This window comes from Microcebus murinus, chromosome 2 (genome assembly GCF_040939455.1).
Source record: "Microcebus murinus isolate Inina chromosome 2, M.murinus_Inina_mat1.0, whole genome shotgun sequence".
Classification (NCBI taxonomy): Eukaryota; Metazoa; Chordata; class Mammalia; order Primates; family Cheirogaleidae; genus Microcebus; species Microcebus murinus.
The window spans coordinates 50,691,014-50,706,846 of NC_134105.1; the positions used below are offsets into that span (position 1 = coordinate 50,691,014).

At 48.1% G+C, this 15,833-nt stretch overlaps 1 protein-coding gene across 1 annotated transcript in view; it reads right to left on the bottom strand.

Annotated features, from left to right (window-relative positions):
* JAK1 (Janus kinase 1) overlaps window positions 1-15,833 on the bottom strand; it is a 112,583-nt gene that overhangs the window by 19,081 nt on the left and 77,669 nt on the right. Inside the window, exons 6-11 of the mRNA XM_075999047.1 lie at window positions 15,475-15,638; window positions 13,417-13,759; window positions 11,416-11,601; window positions 7,593-7,750; window positions 5,282-5,405; window positions 3,167-3,353 (exon numbers count right to left, since the gene is read on the bottom strand). Of these exons, the coding sequence (XP_075855162.1) occupies window positions 3,167-3,353; window positions 5,282-5,405; window positions 7,593-7,750; window positions 11,416-11,601; window positions 13,417-13,759; window positions 15,475-15,638 (1,162 nt within the window). The remainder of the gene's footprint in view (window positions 1-3,166; window positions 3,354-5,281; window positions 5,406-7,592; window positions 7,751-11,415; window positions 11,602-13,416; window positions 13,760-15,474; window positions 15,639-15,833) is intronic.

Sequence of the window (15,833 nt, forward strand, 5' to 3'; positions counted from 1 at the left end):
TAACCTTTTTCTTAATGAAGCAAGAATATTAGGGACGCTTTTCCCTCTCCTCCTCCTCTCCTAACACTGGAAGGTAACAATGAGTTAGGGGAGAAACTCTAGCCGTTCAACTCCTGATTCTTGGATTCTAACGGAAGGAGGGTCCCCGAAGGAAGGTCCGCAAGAACAACCAGGCACGACCCAGGGAGGCCACTCGCACACGCCACTGGGAGGCAGGCGCTGCTGGGTGCCGGGTCCTGGCCTCACTCTCCGTCAGGGTGGGCTTTTCCTTTGCTTTCCATGTTTTCTCAAGCTCACATATTCTGACCGCTCTCTCTGTGCCAGCCACCACTGTAAGAGCTGCACACACATGCACTCCTTTACCCTCGGGACACTCCTGTGGAACACACACTATGTTTACCCCTCTTGATAGATCAGAGAACAGACACAGATAAGCTAAATAGTTTGGATGAGGTCAGGCAGTTCATAAGCCCCAGACTTGGGATTCACCCTGACGTCCGAGAGGGCTCTCACCTGTTACCTTTCCACAGCGGACCTGGCCCTAGTCAGGGGTGCAAATCTAGGTGCCAGAAATGGGCTCGGGTAGGGGCTCCCCTTGTCACCACATCCTGCGTGCTCCTTTCTGCAGAGGCTGTTCCCTCCGCACCATGATCCTGACTGCACCCTGATCCTGACTGCACCCTGCTGCCGGGGTGGAATGAGACCCAAACGGGCAATTCAGGGCTCCGTGGGAGAGAATAGGCATCAAGGACGGACCACGTGAGCCACGTGGATGGCGTCCACAGGGAGAAGGGCAGGCAGTAGCGCTGTGTGGGACGTTCGAGAGAAGGATGGGAAAGGAGCCATTCGGGGGCTGACTACTCGCACGGGCACCTCAGGGTACACAGGGGCAGCAGTGTGAACGGGGAAGCCACTTCCCCTCCATGGACCTGTTTCTCTCTAGAAGGAAGAGTCGTGCCCTCATCAGGCTGCTAGGTGGGATGAACATGTAATGCACACGGGGCCTTTCTCCAGGGCCTGTAAGCATTCCTCACATGATAGCAGCCATTATTATTATTAATTGCTACTATTATTATACCTAGTACTGTTACTACTAGCTGTGTAGCCTTGAGCAAGCCACTTAACCTCTCTGAGCCTCAATTTCCTCACCTTTATAATACCTACAAAAGAGCTGTGTAGATGAAAGAAAAGAAATATGCATGTAAACCGCCCAGGACATAGTAGATACCCACCAATGTGGCAGCCAGTAACTGCTACAATCATTCACTAGACAGGCGTCGCTGAGGGCTGATTCTGTGCGGGGCACTGTCCTTCCCATGAGTCACACAGGGGTAAGACCCACATCCTGTCTCAACAGTTCACGACTGAGTGGGAAGGGCCACGTTAACTCACCATAGAGTTTCAGGAGCCTCAACAGGGCTCCAGCCCTGGCCCTGTGCCTCTCCCGTCTCCCTCCTCAGCCACCGGGGTAGGAGGGGCAGCGTCTACGGCAGAGACCACCCACCCAGCCTGCGAAGCAGTCCTGCCCTGGCTCCAACCTGCCGCCACCTTCTTTCTTCCTGTGTCTCTCTTCTCCCTTCCCTAGCCTCAACCAGAGACCACCAACCCCTAGGAAAGTAAAAACCACTTCTAGTCTCTGCAGGGAGAGATCACGTGAGTAAACAGAGTTGTTGGGCTTTAAGGTTTTAACTCGCGCCGAGTTCTCATGGCCAAGTGGCAGATGTGTTTTTACTTTTGCGGAAAATCTTCAAGCATAAAAACAAAGGCTGCAGTTATACTCTGAGGCTGGCAGGAAACCCTATCTGATCAACAAGAACGCAAGTCCTTCCTCTTTCACCACGTTCAGCAATGAGCCCCTTGCTGAGAGACCAAAGAGTGACTCCAGCATCAAGAATCCAGGCCCCTTGCTGTCCTGGCACTGCTGCCACCGCCCGCTCCCTCGCAGGCCTTTAGAAGAACGAGACGTGTCTCAGATAAAGACACTCCTCGGAGCATCTTCTGACACTTCCTGGGGCCTCAGGAGCAACTGCGCTGCCCCTTCATTGAGGCCTGACCCCTTCCAGGAAGGGTCTGACACATGCAGGACGGCATCCTGAGGTGAGGAAATGTCAAAAAACCATGACTCGGGAGATCTGGCATTCGGGTTACACCTGACTCAAACCCCTCTTTGACCCTGACCCTCAACGAGACCCATGTCACTCTTCTGGGCCTTAGTTTTCTCACCTACAAAGTGAGGCACTAGACCACATGACCCCTACGTGTCCTTCCAGTCCTTGCATTCTAAGAGGCGATGAACCTGCAGGACATCAGTGACGCTGTTCCTGGGACTTCAAACAGAGCAGCTGAGTCCTTCGTCCCTCACCTCCATTGCACTCCCTGATGCTCCCACGGCCCCCGGTGCCTGCAGGTTAAAGTCCCAGCTCTGGGGAGTGGCACCCAAGGCCCCCGTACTCCAAACCTTAGCCTCAGCCTCACCTCCCCCTTCCTTGTACCTGCACCTTCCCTGCAGCCCCAGCTTGTGCCCGCTGCTTTGTCCTGCACGTGTTCTCGGCTCTGCTGGGACACTCTGATCTCACTGGCAACCTCCTGCTCATCTTCTGACACTCTGCTCAAGAGCTGCCTCCTCCTTGCAGCCTCCCATGCCCTGTGACTCAGGGATCTTGAGCATGCTTTTCTTTTTGACCTTGGGGTGTGATACATACGTGTTGGTTAAAATGCCCATCACACACTGCAGTGGCCTCATTCACCTGGAACATGCTCTGCAGTGGACTGGAAACGGTCAGAGAGCAGGGACTGGGTCTCATGCATTTCCGACTCTTTGCATCTAACATAGTTCTTGGCCCACCAAAGATGTCCTGAACACTTCTCAGATAAATAAACTAATGACAAGGGAGCTCTCAAGACATTTTATCTTAAAGAAGGAAGAAGTAATTTTCTGCTTACTAATCTTGAACATGCCTCCTTCTGCAGCCTAACTGAGATGCTGAGCAAAGGGTATGTCTTTTCTACGGAAAATGCTGATATGCAAGGAGTTGGGGACAGAGTATAATAAAACTCCACGAGAAATACCCAGAAACAGGAGGAAGCGGCTACTTTGTTCAAACGAGCCAGCATATGCTGGTCAATCTGGTCCCAGCAAGTCACCGAGAGGCACAGGGAGACGAACCTCGGGGCTTGGGCTGGCAGCAGCGCTTCAGCACGAAGCTGATGTTGTCCGTGCGCAGGATCTGCTTCTTGAGGTGGCTCATAAGCTCCTCCAGGCTGGGGAAGTGGCGGTCTGAGCCGTGCAGGCTGTAGCGGCCCTTGCGCACCTCGATCTGGAAGTTCTTGAACTGCTTCTGGCTGCCCAGCACCTGCCATTTGGGAGATGACCAGAAAGTGCTTGTTTAAAAACAGAGTCATGCAAATGAACCGTGGGCACATCAGCTGGTAACTTGGGGGAAGCTGAGTGAAGAGTGTATAGGACTTTTGTACTATCTCTGTAACACTTCTGTAAACTTTAAATTATTCAAAATTTAGAAGTTTATCAACAATAAACCAACCGACCCATGAATAAATAACTAAATAAGAAAAGGGGGCCCGGGAGAAGGCACTAATACAGAGTACCTATTTCTACCAAAGCGTCACTTGGTTTCTGACCTGTAAGCTGAAGATGAAATTCATGAAAATACCACCCTCACAGAATTGTTCCTGGGATTACATGACATGGTGCACTGAAAAACTTAGTACTTTAAAAAGTCTAGTAAATATTATGTACAAAATAATAATTACGATAGCAAAATCTATCCAGGAACTCCCTCAAACTGAACCCTTCCAGAACATGCATCTATGTGAGGAGAATCACATTGGGGGCTGCCATTCAGCTGCCAGGTTCAGGGCTCTATGGTGCACAGAAAGGCAGTATAAGCAGGACGTTTCCCTCGTGGGCCCTTTTTGTACAAAGTAAACCATTTTAATAGTTAAGAATCAGGGCCAGAAAGACCTACTTAAGGTGTAAACTAGCACATGATATTCAAATCTGCTACTGTGTCTGTGCAATGGGATAATATCACCTGTCTCATACAGCTATCACAGGCTTAAACAAGAACATGTGGGTAACATGCTTCGTGCAGTGCCTGGCAAGCTAAAGTAGGCGGGAGGAGTAACCACCTCTGCGATTACTATCTTCCCCCCGTGATCTGACGTCACACGTAGGCCATGCTCCTGGCACACCTGGTCCAGCACAGGTCAATCCCACCTCAGGAGGCGCTGCGCTGTCTCATCATCTTAAAAATACCAAACTTCCTGCAAAGACTGATGAATAAAGAGGCCAGGCACCCCCGTGGAGGCAGCAAGCCTGGCAGGTTCTGAGCCACCTCGCCCACGTGAGCCAAGGCCCAGCTGCACCGGACAGCCGGGCAGGCTGTGGAGTTCCCCCACAGCTCCCCGGGACACTGGGCAGCGCTGAGTTCCTTCTGCCATTTCCTCCTCCCAGTCTAGACGGAGCCCAGTTCCCAGGGGCTCTCTGGTATTTCTCCTTCCCGTCTCTGAGGTCCACGGGATGCTAATGCCCTGACCTCCATCTCAAAGGCCCCTCTCCTTCCCCCTCCATTCTCCCAGTTCTGTCGAGCCTAACCAAAGCTAGTGTATTTATGTAGGCTAATTCTGTAAAACTCATTGTCTTTTAAAATATTCCACTTCACATGTTTAAACTACATGAATAAAAAAGGCATCTGTGGCCTAGTGAGGCCAAGTCCACGATCCTGGCTTGTAGCTGAGGCTTTAGGATTGCTCTTCCAGCTTCCAGCTACGCCTCCATCTCTGACAGACACCCCTATTCATTGTCAAAACACGGGATGGCAATTTGTCTGAAGCTGCCATTTGGAAAAAACTGTTAGGCCGTGCTTATGAGGTGGCATCTTGGGCAATGGTGCAGACAGACACAGCTCTGGGTGTGTAAGGATTCTGACACTGAGTCTAAAAGAAACCATGCTAAGTAATTACACTAAACTTCGCAAGTGTTTGGTGTGAATTGCTTTTCTGGTCACATTTCGCCTTCCAGAGCCACAGTGGACCCCTGCCATCGGTCCCTTGAAGGGAGAAAGGGCCACAGGGAGAGATGACACAGGGGTCCTGCTCAGGGGCAGACTCCTCTGGGAGAGCAGGTGCCCCTGCCAGCCCTCCGAGGGCTTTTCTCAGAGAACCAGGCTTCCACCCTGACCCTGCCAAGGGCCAAACGTCCAGGAGCTACACTGGACACCTGTGGCCACACGGCCTGGCCCGAGCCAGTCTCCTGACTGACCTCAGACTTCTCGAAGCAGGTGACGGTCATGAGGATGTTGTCAAAGTCGGTGCAGCTCCACCTCAGCACGTACATCCCCTCCTCGCTTCCTTCTTGCCGCAATTTATTGATGGCATATTCTGTGCTAGAGAGAAGAGGAGGCGGAGGGAGAAAGAGCTCAGGCCAAACAGCACTTTAAACCCCTGGGATACAGCCACTTCCCTGAGTGCCTCAAGGCACCATTGCATCACCTGCCTGGATCCTAAGACCTCTGGTGTGATATGCCAGGCGCACGGAAACACAGATGCCTCGGGACAGACGGTGTCTCCGAGGTCTAGAATGGACTCAGCCTGCTGCCCGAGGCACTGAGCCCAGCTTAGCCCCACGTACCCACAGATGCCATCTCTGGCCAGAGGAGTCCCCATGGCTGGTGATGAGGGGCTTCCAATGGTGCAGTGGTGGGGGTCTCACCCCACCCCTCCCCACCGTCCCCCACCAGCCCAACTGGAGCACATGCAGGAATTTGAGGCTATTTTGTTTACTGTTATATCCCCATGGCTCATAGTAGGTGCTTGATGAATTCCGCATTGAATGAATAAATCAATGAGGAAAGATGCTGGCCGGGAATGGGCCTGTCTCACACTTCCCTGTATCCCAGGACCAGTGAGTTCTGGCTCAGAGAGGGCAGTGAACACCGGCTAAACAAATGCACATACGAGGCTACTGGCACCTAGTGGGCGCTGCTTACTCGGTGAAAGAAGGCTGATGTGACCAACAGCTTCTAAGGCAGAGACATTAAGTGCCTTCCAGCAGCTCCATGGTCTCGAAACCCTCCAAGCCTCTGTACATGCTGATACCCCTCATGCGAGATACCCCTTCCCCTCTTTAAATCTGACAAGCCAACACGGATCCTTCACAGTTTAATCCGATTTGCATGCTGCCACTCTGAGAAGGCTCCTCAGCCCATGAGTCCCACCCAGCCTCCCACCAAATGGGAGATATTCACTCGTACACCACACACTTGCTGCGATGCACCAGGCCCCGCCGTGGGCCACGCAGACACCACCCGCGCCTGCATGAAGCCCGCATGCCGGGAGGTAAAGGTAGGCAAACCAGAAACAAATGTTACGTTACATAAATACACACAGTATGTCAGGAGGGAGTAACTGACACTGAAGAAAAGTAAGCCAGAGAGCGTGGGACGGAGAGCAGAAGCAGTGCTATCTTACAAGCTGGTCAGGGAAGGCTTTGCAGCTAAGGTGCTACCTGGCTGACACCTGACAGAAGTAAGGCCGCACAGGTTCGGGAGGAACGGCCTTTCACGCCCAGGGCGAGCCGGTGCCAGGGCCCTGAAGCACAACCAGGACGCTGGAGGAAGGTGCTTTTCTATGCTCAAGCCCTTACTCTGCAATTCTTTGCCTGTCTGTTTTCCCACAAGCCTGTGAGTCTCTCCAGGACAGGGACCGCACTGCTACCAGCTACCTGTCCACAAGGCAGCCGGGATGGGGAGGAAGGCGCAAAGCACGTCATGTGGAAGGCAGCCGAAAAGATGCTCCCCCAGATATACTGTGGTCTGGAAAGAGAGACTCAGAAGAAACCCAGCAGGTATTTTCCTTGGTCTAAAGACACTAACCTACATAAGAAGTCAGTGGAAGCCTTACTGTCTATAAAGAAAGAACGCAGACGAGCAGGCAGAAGTCACAGAGAGGCCGACTACAGCTTCGCATCAGAAAGGCATGCGCCTCTGCCGTGGTGAGAGCTGCAACCCACTGGCTGCCTCGTGCAGGGCCAAGCGCCCTGTCACCAGAGGCATTCGAGCACAGCCTACCAGTCCTGAGATGCAGGTGGGACAAAACATCCCATGCAGTCCCTTCTGGCCTCAGGGCTGTGTCACTCCACAGTCCCCACCATGCATCTGGCACTTTATCACAAGCTGCCTGAGCATGCCCTTCACTACACTGAATGACGCTGAGACTGGTGTCCTATCTTTCTGGAATCGCCCAGAGGGTTTGGCGCAGCAGGGGGTGAGGAAGCGCAGCACTTCTCAGCCAGCGATGGAGAGGTAAGGGCGTTAAGTGAGGAGGAGAGACCGCGGTAAAGGAGGAGAGTCGAGCGGCTGCCGCAGGGAGCAGGGTAGGAGATGACAGGAAGGCCTGACCAGAACTTGGACAGCAGGAGGAGACGAGGACCCCTGGTAAGCACAAGCCGACACGGTCAACTGGCCCCAACCTAAACGACTGCCACCATCTGGGTCTGAAGAGGCCACCCTGCCTGCCACTAAAATGTGGGCTCTTTTCACACCAACAGCAAATGAAAGGGCTCTAGAACCAACCAGATTGGACCGTGACAGCCATTCTGAATGTTGTGGACGATCAGCGGGGGGGCCACGTCGGTGCAGAGGTAATGGTGGGCGTCTGCCGTGAGCCGGAAGTAGCCATCTACCAGGGACACAAAGGACAAGGCCTCCTCGTGGGAAGACAGCTTCAGTTCCTGGGGAGAGAGAAGTTCTCACGGTCATATCACGTGTCTGTCATCTTAAGCAGCCGACTCTATGCAGAAGCACACGCTGAGAAGATATTTAAAACAGAATGGACACCACACAGGGAAAACCTGTTTGTTGATACTAACTATACCCCTTGCATTTACACAGGCCTTTCGCTGCTCAACACACTTTCCCAGCTGCCACCTCGGCACTGTCAGACGTATAGGGAGTTTGTGTGTGGTGGGGGCCTGGGGGGTAGGGGACCCCGTGGGGAGCTGTCCCTGGGTCCAGACAGCAGGAGGCCAGAATGAAGGTGGCAGAGGTGTAAAAGTGGAGGAAGGAGGAGCAGAGGGTGTGTGCCTGGTCTGGGCAGTAAACGACGGCCCACTGAGTCACCATTATTCCTGCTTTATGGGCAAGGAAACACAGACCCAGGTGCTTCATCTCATAGCAGACTTGGTCTCGAAGGTGAAACTTCTGGGTTTTAATCTGAGTGATGGTCCAGACACAACAATGAGGTTGCTAGGTTAGGTCCAGGGACCTCGGAGGGTTTGGAGAAGGCAGCGAGTCTTACTCAGAGTGGGAAGAGGGAGGGAATTTCCATGAAGGAAGGTGTACCGAGAAACACCTGGAGGTGAAGACAGATGGGACTTTTGGTCTTGATCACTGATCCTGAGCAGAGGCTGCCCCTCTAAGAGAAGCTGTGGGGTCAACCAAAAACATTTCCTGATGAGTGCAAAGCTATGATTTGGAGCATTAACTCACAAAAATATTAAAAAGCACCTGAGCCTTCAGAGAGGGACAAAATGACACTTAAGAGTAATTCTTTCCATATAGCACTAGAGACAGGAGAGGCTGGTGGCTGAGAGGAGAGGACCAGTAGAAGGGGAAGGGGATGGAGAAGAGGAGGAGAAGCAGCAGACAGTGTCTGGTGAGCGTGCCCCATCCTGGCCTGGCTCACGGTCCAGTCCAGCACCCAGCAGGGGCACCCATCGTCTACGTCAGAGCTCACCCTGGCCACATGGGCCAGCAACTCTGCCAAGCTACGGTGCTGTGCAGGGAGCAGGAGGAAGGCAGGAAGAAAGAAATACTTGATCTCCCCATTTGTTTTCTTTACAAACTCTAGCCTTTACTATGTGCCAGGTACTTCCTATTCTGAGCACTTTACAAATATCAACTCTTAATTTTCATATCAACCCCACGGGTGGGTATATTATTATCCCCCTTTTACAGAGATGGGAACTGAGGCACAAAAAGGTTAAGTAACCTGCCAAAGGTCACACAGGTTAAAACATTTGAAATTGCCAATATTTGACCTTTTCTGACCTCTAGAAATGGTGATTTTTACATATGCTTAAAACTAATAGCATAGTTTTATGCTGAGATCTAAACCCAGAGTGGCTGGCTTCACAGCCTGTGGGTTAGCCACTGCTTAATGTCTCCTCTTTAGTATCTCACGCCCCCACTGTCCCTTCCAGCCATGGAGTTTCCACCAAGCCCTTTCATCAGGCAGGACTTTGGCTGCTGGTCTTTCAGGAAGGCATGATGCCAGCATGTTACCAAATCATATCTTGATTTATCACTTCTCTCTGCATCTCCTTGGCAGCTCCCGTTTCTATTTAGACTTCTTCTCTCAAGAAACTTAAGTGCTTATGTGGTCCTGATTATTGTGTGGCTGGATGAGGGGCTGCCCAAGCCAGCCCTGCCCCTTGGTTCTACAGCATTTTGAATTTGCTCTTCGGAGTATCTGTTAGTGGGTATCAGGTCACACCTGAAAGGACACTGTGTACAGTCTTCTTCCTGAGGGCCATTCCTGTGGTGATCTCCTCTCTCCCCTCCTTTGGCATTGCAGCTGTCACCAGAGTTATTCTTAAGTGTCATTTTGCCCTTCTCTGAAGGCTCAGGTGCCTTTTAGTATTTTTATGAGTCAAAGTTGCTGCTTCTCCTCCCAAACTTCACTCCCTTGGGTTCCCTGGGGGATGATGATGCCTTAGAAAACAAAGCCACACAGGCAAAAGTACAGGCAGGAGCCAGAGAGAACTGGCTAAAGCTTGCCACTTTCTTACTGAGTGACCCTGTACAAGTTTCTACCCCTCTTGATCAGTCTCAGACTCCCGTCTGACGTGGAGCCCAAATGCCTCCATCTAAGGTTCTTATAAGGACCAAGTAAGACAACACAGGCACAGCATGTGACACGGGGCCGAACAGCCATGATAAGCTCAATAAATAGCCCTGATTATTTCCTCCCTCCATTTTTTCACCTCCCTACTAACATTTATCTGGTTCTTCTACTTCTTCCTTCACTTTTTTTTAACTACATTTTTTCTGATAAAATTAAGGTATGTTTTTTGGTAAAAAAAAAAAAGGGGGGGGGAGTGAGGGTAGGGGAGAAGGAATAAGAAAATTAAAACCACTCATAATGCCACCATAAATAAACAGCTGTTAATATTTGATTATTTTTCTAAGAGCATGTGTATATAACATGCATATCTATTTTAAATCTTTTTAACAAAATTGGTAGTATTCTACAGGTAAAGCTTTATCATTTCCTTTTTCCCATTTACAAAAACATTTTTTCCAGATCATTAAAAAATTCCACAATTTGGCTGTAAAATATTCTACTACTCAGGCAAATTTTGATTTATCTTCCCATTCTCCCATTATTATACATTTAGGTTTTTTCCAGTATTCTGACACTGTAAATACTTCTAGAATAAATATTCTTATTCACAAACCACTGCTTGCATCTCACATTGTTTCTGGAAAATAGAGTCCCTAGATTCCTGAGCAGAGAGATATATAAATATTTTCAAGGCTTTTAACACACGTGGCCGAACTGCTTTCCAAAAGGTTATACCAAAAATACGAGTTACTCTGGACCTAAGAGAGCGACCGTCCACCCCAACCCCTATCACCAGGCTCTTGCCCAGCACTGAGTGTCATCGTTTTGACAGCATTTGCCAGCTTCTAAGCAGAACACTGCCCTTCTCCAGTGGTGACTCCACTCACCGGGACAGTGCCCCGTCTCACGGCTGTTCTCCACGTGCAGTCAGCCGTGACCTCCCCCTGCACAAACAGGCTTATTTTGGCAGAGTTCCCACTTCCCCTGCCTGACTAGCCTGCCAGTCTAGATCATGTCCTCAAGTGATACCAGAAAGGAGGAAGTGAGACTGAACACCCCCTCCTCCACCAGAGAGCCGCCTGGGTGTGCCGGACAGCACCGCAAGGACGGCTGCTGTGGCCGCCGCTGCGCCCGCCGGACAGTCTGCTGAGTGCAAAGGGGGGATTCCCACCCACCCATGCGCGATCACCCGGCCGCTCAGTGGACAGGCTGCACAGGAGCCCTTCGGGGAAATCGCTGACATTCGCTGGTTTTCTTTTCCTTCAAAGCCACTAGCTTTGTGAATTAAACACTGATGGTAAAGCGTCTTTGGAGGGGCAGCGAACTCTAAGGCAGATTTACATCTGTGAGACCAAAGAAAAGCACCAGAATGTACCAGCGTAACTTAAAAACTGACACTGACAATGCTTCAGTGATAGAGACCTTTTGGCTTAAATCAGAAAAATCCTTAGGTTTTTTTCTTTGGGACAGGAACTCTGAGACTCATGCCCTCAGCAACATCTCCTTCTAACCACCAGATCCAGACTTAAAGGGTTTCTGGAGCAAACTTACCATTTTTTTGTTGTCCTGCTTGTTAATGTTGACCACAGATTCCTTTATGACGATGTGAGTGATTTCAGGGAAGTAAGAAAAATTGTTCCACTCTTCCCGGATTTTGTTTTTCTCCTCATCCTTTTTGTGTTTGTTTTCCAGTTTTTTCCGCTTCAGTTTATTTTTTTCCTTTTCAAAAGGAACAACCTGGTAAGATACATGAAAGTGACAGGGTTAAGTTGGCTTTCTCATTTTCCATTGGTAAAAGGTCAGTGGTTCTGGCAAACTGATATAGGACGTACATCCAAGGAGGATAAAGCCAGCTGGCCTGGCCCTGCACAGGGATTGGGGGAGTTGGCGCCTGTGGGTTTCACACCTGGAAGAGACCTTAACGAGCACAATGACTTTACATAATGCACAATGTGCACGTAAACTCAGGAAGGGAAATAACTGCTCACTAGGCATGCGTCTATGTTTCAGGTCCCTTCACCTCCAGGCTACTGTATGTGCTTCAACACAGACAGGCGGGCAATATGAGCGGTGCTGTTTCCTTTATGTGATTCCTCTCCTGGGGCTGCCTGCAGGGGGCTGTAGGCTTGGGAGAGATTGTGTAGGTGACAGTGAATCAGAATGAAATGATAGATTTTGTGTAGATGCATTTGTCTGCTGTAATTTATATATATATATTAAACTTACTGTAACTGTATAGTTCATTTCTGTTGTAAAACATCATTAAACCATTTTCCAAGTGTTTTCAAAAAAAAAAAAAAAAACACAGAGAACATGTTCTTCCCAATTACAAATGGACAGAACATGAGCGTTCTCCTATCACCAACTATCTTGACTTTGTAACAGTACTCAAGAAGTCCAAATTTTCAGGAGAAGACACAGAATCCCATGCTTGAATAATCTACACATGAACTAATACATATCTGCATAAGTGTAAACATTTTGTGTAGCATGAGCCCTGGAGACTAGAGATCTAAGTTAAGTTCCTACCTTTGCCAGTTACTTAACTAGCTATGTCATCACTTTGAGCCTCCATTTTCCCATCCATCAAACAGAGGGCTCACATCTTCACAAGGTTCCCTGAGGTTAGACAGGTGCTTACTAACACAGTACCTACTACTTAGAAAGCCCTCGGTAAGTGTCAGGCATTGTTATTTTAGCATGAGAACAAAACAAGAGGAAATCTCACATTCAACATTATTATTGTTGAATTATTATTATAATGTTGAATCTCACATTCAACATTATTATTTACAGTAGTAATAACTACAGCAGCTATAACAATTTGTTCAACATTAAAGCTGTGTGCTAAATGCTCTTCTGTTCTCTTAACCACCCTATGAGTTAGAGATAGTAAGTACCTTCATTTGACAGATGAATAATCACACAGCTGATATATGTGAAATATCCTGCCCAAGGCCATGTAAGGTATAAACGTAGGATTTAAACCAGCTCTATGCAGACTTAAAAGTACCCATGCTCTTAAAACACTATTGCCTCATCTAACAAATACCTCATAAAAAAGCCTCATAATGCAAAATCAGTATACCAATTTCTTGGAGCCAGAGGCCTAAGTTCATTTCTTGGCACATGCTTATTAGTTATGACCTTGGGCAGCTTCTCCGTGCCTCTTTGTGTCCATCTGTAAAATGGAGATAACAGCAGTACTTCCCTCAAAGGTTTTTTTTATTTTTAGAAATAAATGCATAATGCCTGTAAAATGCTTAGAAAAGTACTTAGCACACGGTAAGCACTCAGGAAATTTCTGCTGTTCTTATATTACTACATATTATATATGTTATTATATTTCCCTATCTCCCCACAGAACTCAACAAATATTTATTTTAGACCTTGTGACACATGGACAAAAGATGAATGATATGTGGTCTCTACCTAAATAAACTGAGCCTATGGCGGTGATGGACATGCAAACAGATGATCCCGGCAGAATGAGCAGCAGACACCATGTGACAGAGGGTGCTCTCTTTTGACTCACTGCCAATAGCCACTTACGTTTGGTTTCTGCCTCCATTGGATTCCAAGGTTTCCAGTCACCATCACTTCATAGTAAACGACATTTCCACTGTCATTGGAATTAAACCAATTCATCTCATTTTCTGATGAAATCAGTAACATGGAGGTCTCAAATATTTCAGCACCATAATGTTTTGTCAACGTTTCCAAGGTAGCCAGGTATTTCACCTTCAGGTCATGTGTGGACACACTGCTGTCACAAATGGTCTTGTTGTTGAATTCTTTTAGGAAATCCTTGAAAACGTTATTTATCCGCATCCTGGTGAGAAGGTTCCTCTGTCTGATGGACTTATTCAATGTTTCTGGAATATATCGCTTGTAGCTAAAAGAAAGGAGGAAAATATATCTCTTTTTCACACACAGGTTAACTGTAAAGAGTTTAGAAACAAATCTTAAGTCTATGAATTGTCTTTCCATGTGTTGCCAAAGGAGAAAGAGGGACATCCTCCCAGAGAACCTTAGACGGAGTGAGCCCTGAGCCCTGAGGATGATAATCGTAAGGAGACAGAGGCGAATAGAGACCGAGAGAAAAGCAAAGCACATGGTCCACACATTCCACTGAAATGGGAATTCCTTCAGGTATCATCGAAAAACTGACTGGTCTGTATTTGTGCTTGTTAGTTTCACTGTCCTGGCACACATTAGTACACGCATACACCCACTGGTATTAAGATTGAGCATCAGTTACAAAACAGTCTGAAAGGTGTCAATTATCTCTTGGTGTGATTATAGGTGCTTTGTATGTCCTACCTGCATGTCTTAGTTATAACTTTTCTATAAAGATCACTTTTTTAATAAAAAAATGGGGAAAATACGCCAAGGCTAACTAAATTCAAAAGATGTAATGTTTGCCATGTGAGTATGTCCCAGGTATATTAGTAAATGGATCAACAAGCTGAAAGGTTAGTTACCCACCAGCTGCTAATGGAGGAGTATCTATGACAAACAGAATCTCAAGAAACCGATCCTCTGCTAGAACAGGTGAGTTTTAAGAGGAATGTGAATACCAGAGAAAGAAAGAAAGAAAAAGGTCAAAGGGGGCCAAATTGGGAGACCGATCTGCTTGTTACTGCCGCGCCTGAGACAGCACCTGGCCCAGGGAATCCCTGCTGCGTGAATGGTTTCACAACAGTGGGAAACTGTGAAGTTTGGAATTTATCTTCAACAAATATTATAATTTTTATTAATGTAACAGAATTAGAGAAAAGCTGTCAGTTTTCACGTTAGCCTCATGAACAAATAAAGAGGCAGTGCCCAGAGGAAAGGCCACAGAAAAAAGAGAAGGTGGCAGCTCGGCACGTATCTAATCAGTCCCTGCGTTACTGAGGGGCTGCGTGTGATCTGCTCTAGGCTCCGGTCAAGGTGAGGAGAGACAGGAGGTAACGTTACAAGGAGATGCCTGCCGCCCATCACAGACAATACAGCTATGAATAAGCTCTTCCGAGTGAGACTGTCTTCATTCATGACAATCATAATAGCCCACTGGTGAGAAAAAACTATTCAATTTCATAGATAGGTAGAAGTTATGCAGATTGAATATTCCTTCACAAAGACTTGATCTCAAATGATACTTTTAAGTAAATACAATTTTCTTAAGATAACAGTGGATCAAATCTCACATCGGAATTAACAACTCTCTAGTGAACAACAAGAACTCCTTCAGAGTTCAGGGTGGGGATGGCAATAACTGATCACAGAGCTATACTGAGAAGGATTTTAAGACAGGTCCAGCACCAAGGAGAAAATGCAGTGACAGATGGGAACATCCACACAGGTAAGCAGCGAAGTGCAGGGCACGTGGTCACCAATTTGATCGGCACCCCCAACCCAGAAATTTCACCTTAGTACAAACTTCTGAAATTATCGGGAAATATTCAAAATCAAATTATAATTGTGCTACTAGTAACAAACATTCTAAATAAGATTTGAGTTTTGCAGACAGCAGGGGTCGGGCAAACACCAGCAATAAACCGAGATGTGTAAGAACATGTGAAAACAAGCCATCACCACAAGCAATGAGCCAGCAGGAAGGGTTACCTGATGTCCTTGGGCAGTTCCGGCAGCTGCATCTTCTTCATCATGGCATAGTGTGAGATGGCCAGGACGGCCATCCCCAGACACTCGTTCTCAATGTCATGGCCATCCTGCTCTGTCTTGGGGTCTCGAATGGGAGCCAGGCATTTCACTAAATCATACTGTCCCTGTGGAGCAGAGGTGAGGAAAAAAATGAGCCGACATTTGAGTTTCAAGAGCCCACCCATTTCTGATCTTGAGAGAAAGGCCCCAACATGGTCAGGTGCTCCCGAGAAAAGTGGCACAGCAATGAGACTCGGCGGATGGACAGCTCTCCAGCATCAAATCTTTTTTTCTTTTATTTTTTTATTTTTGAGACAGAG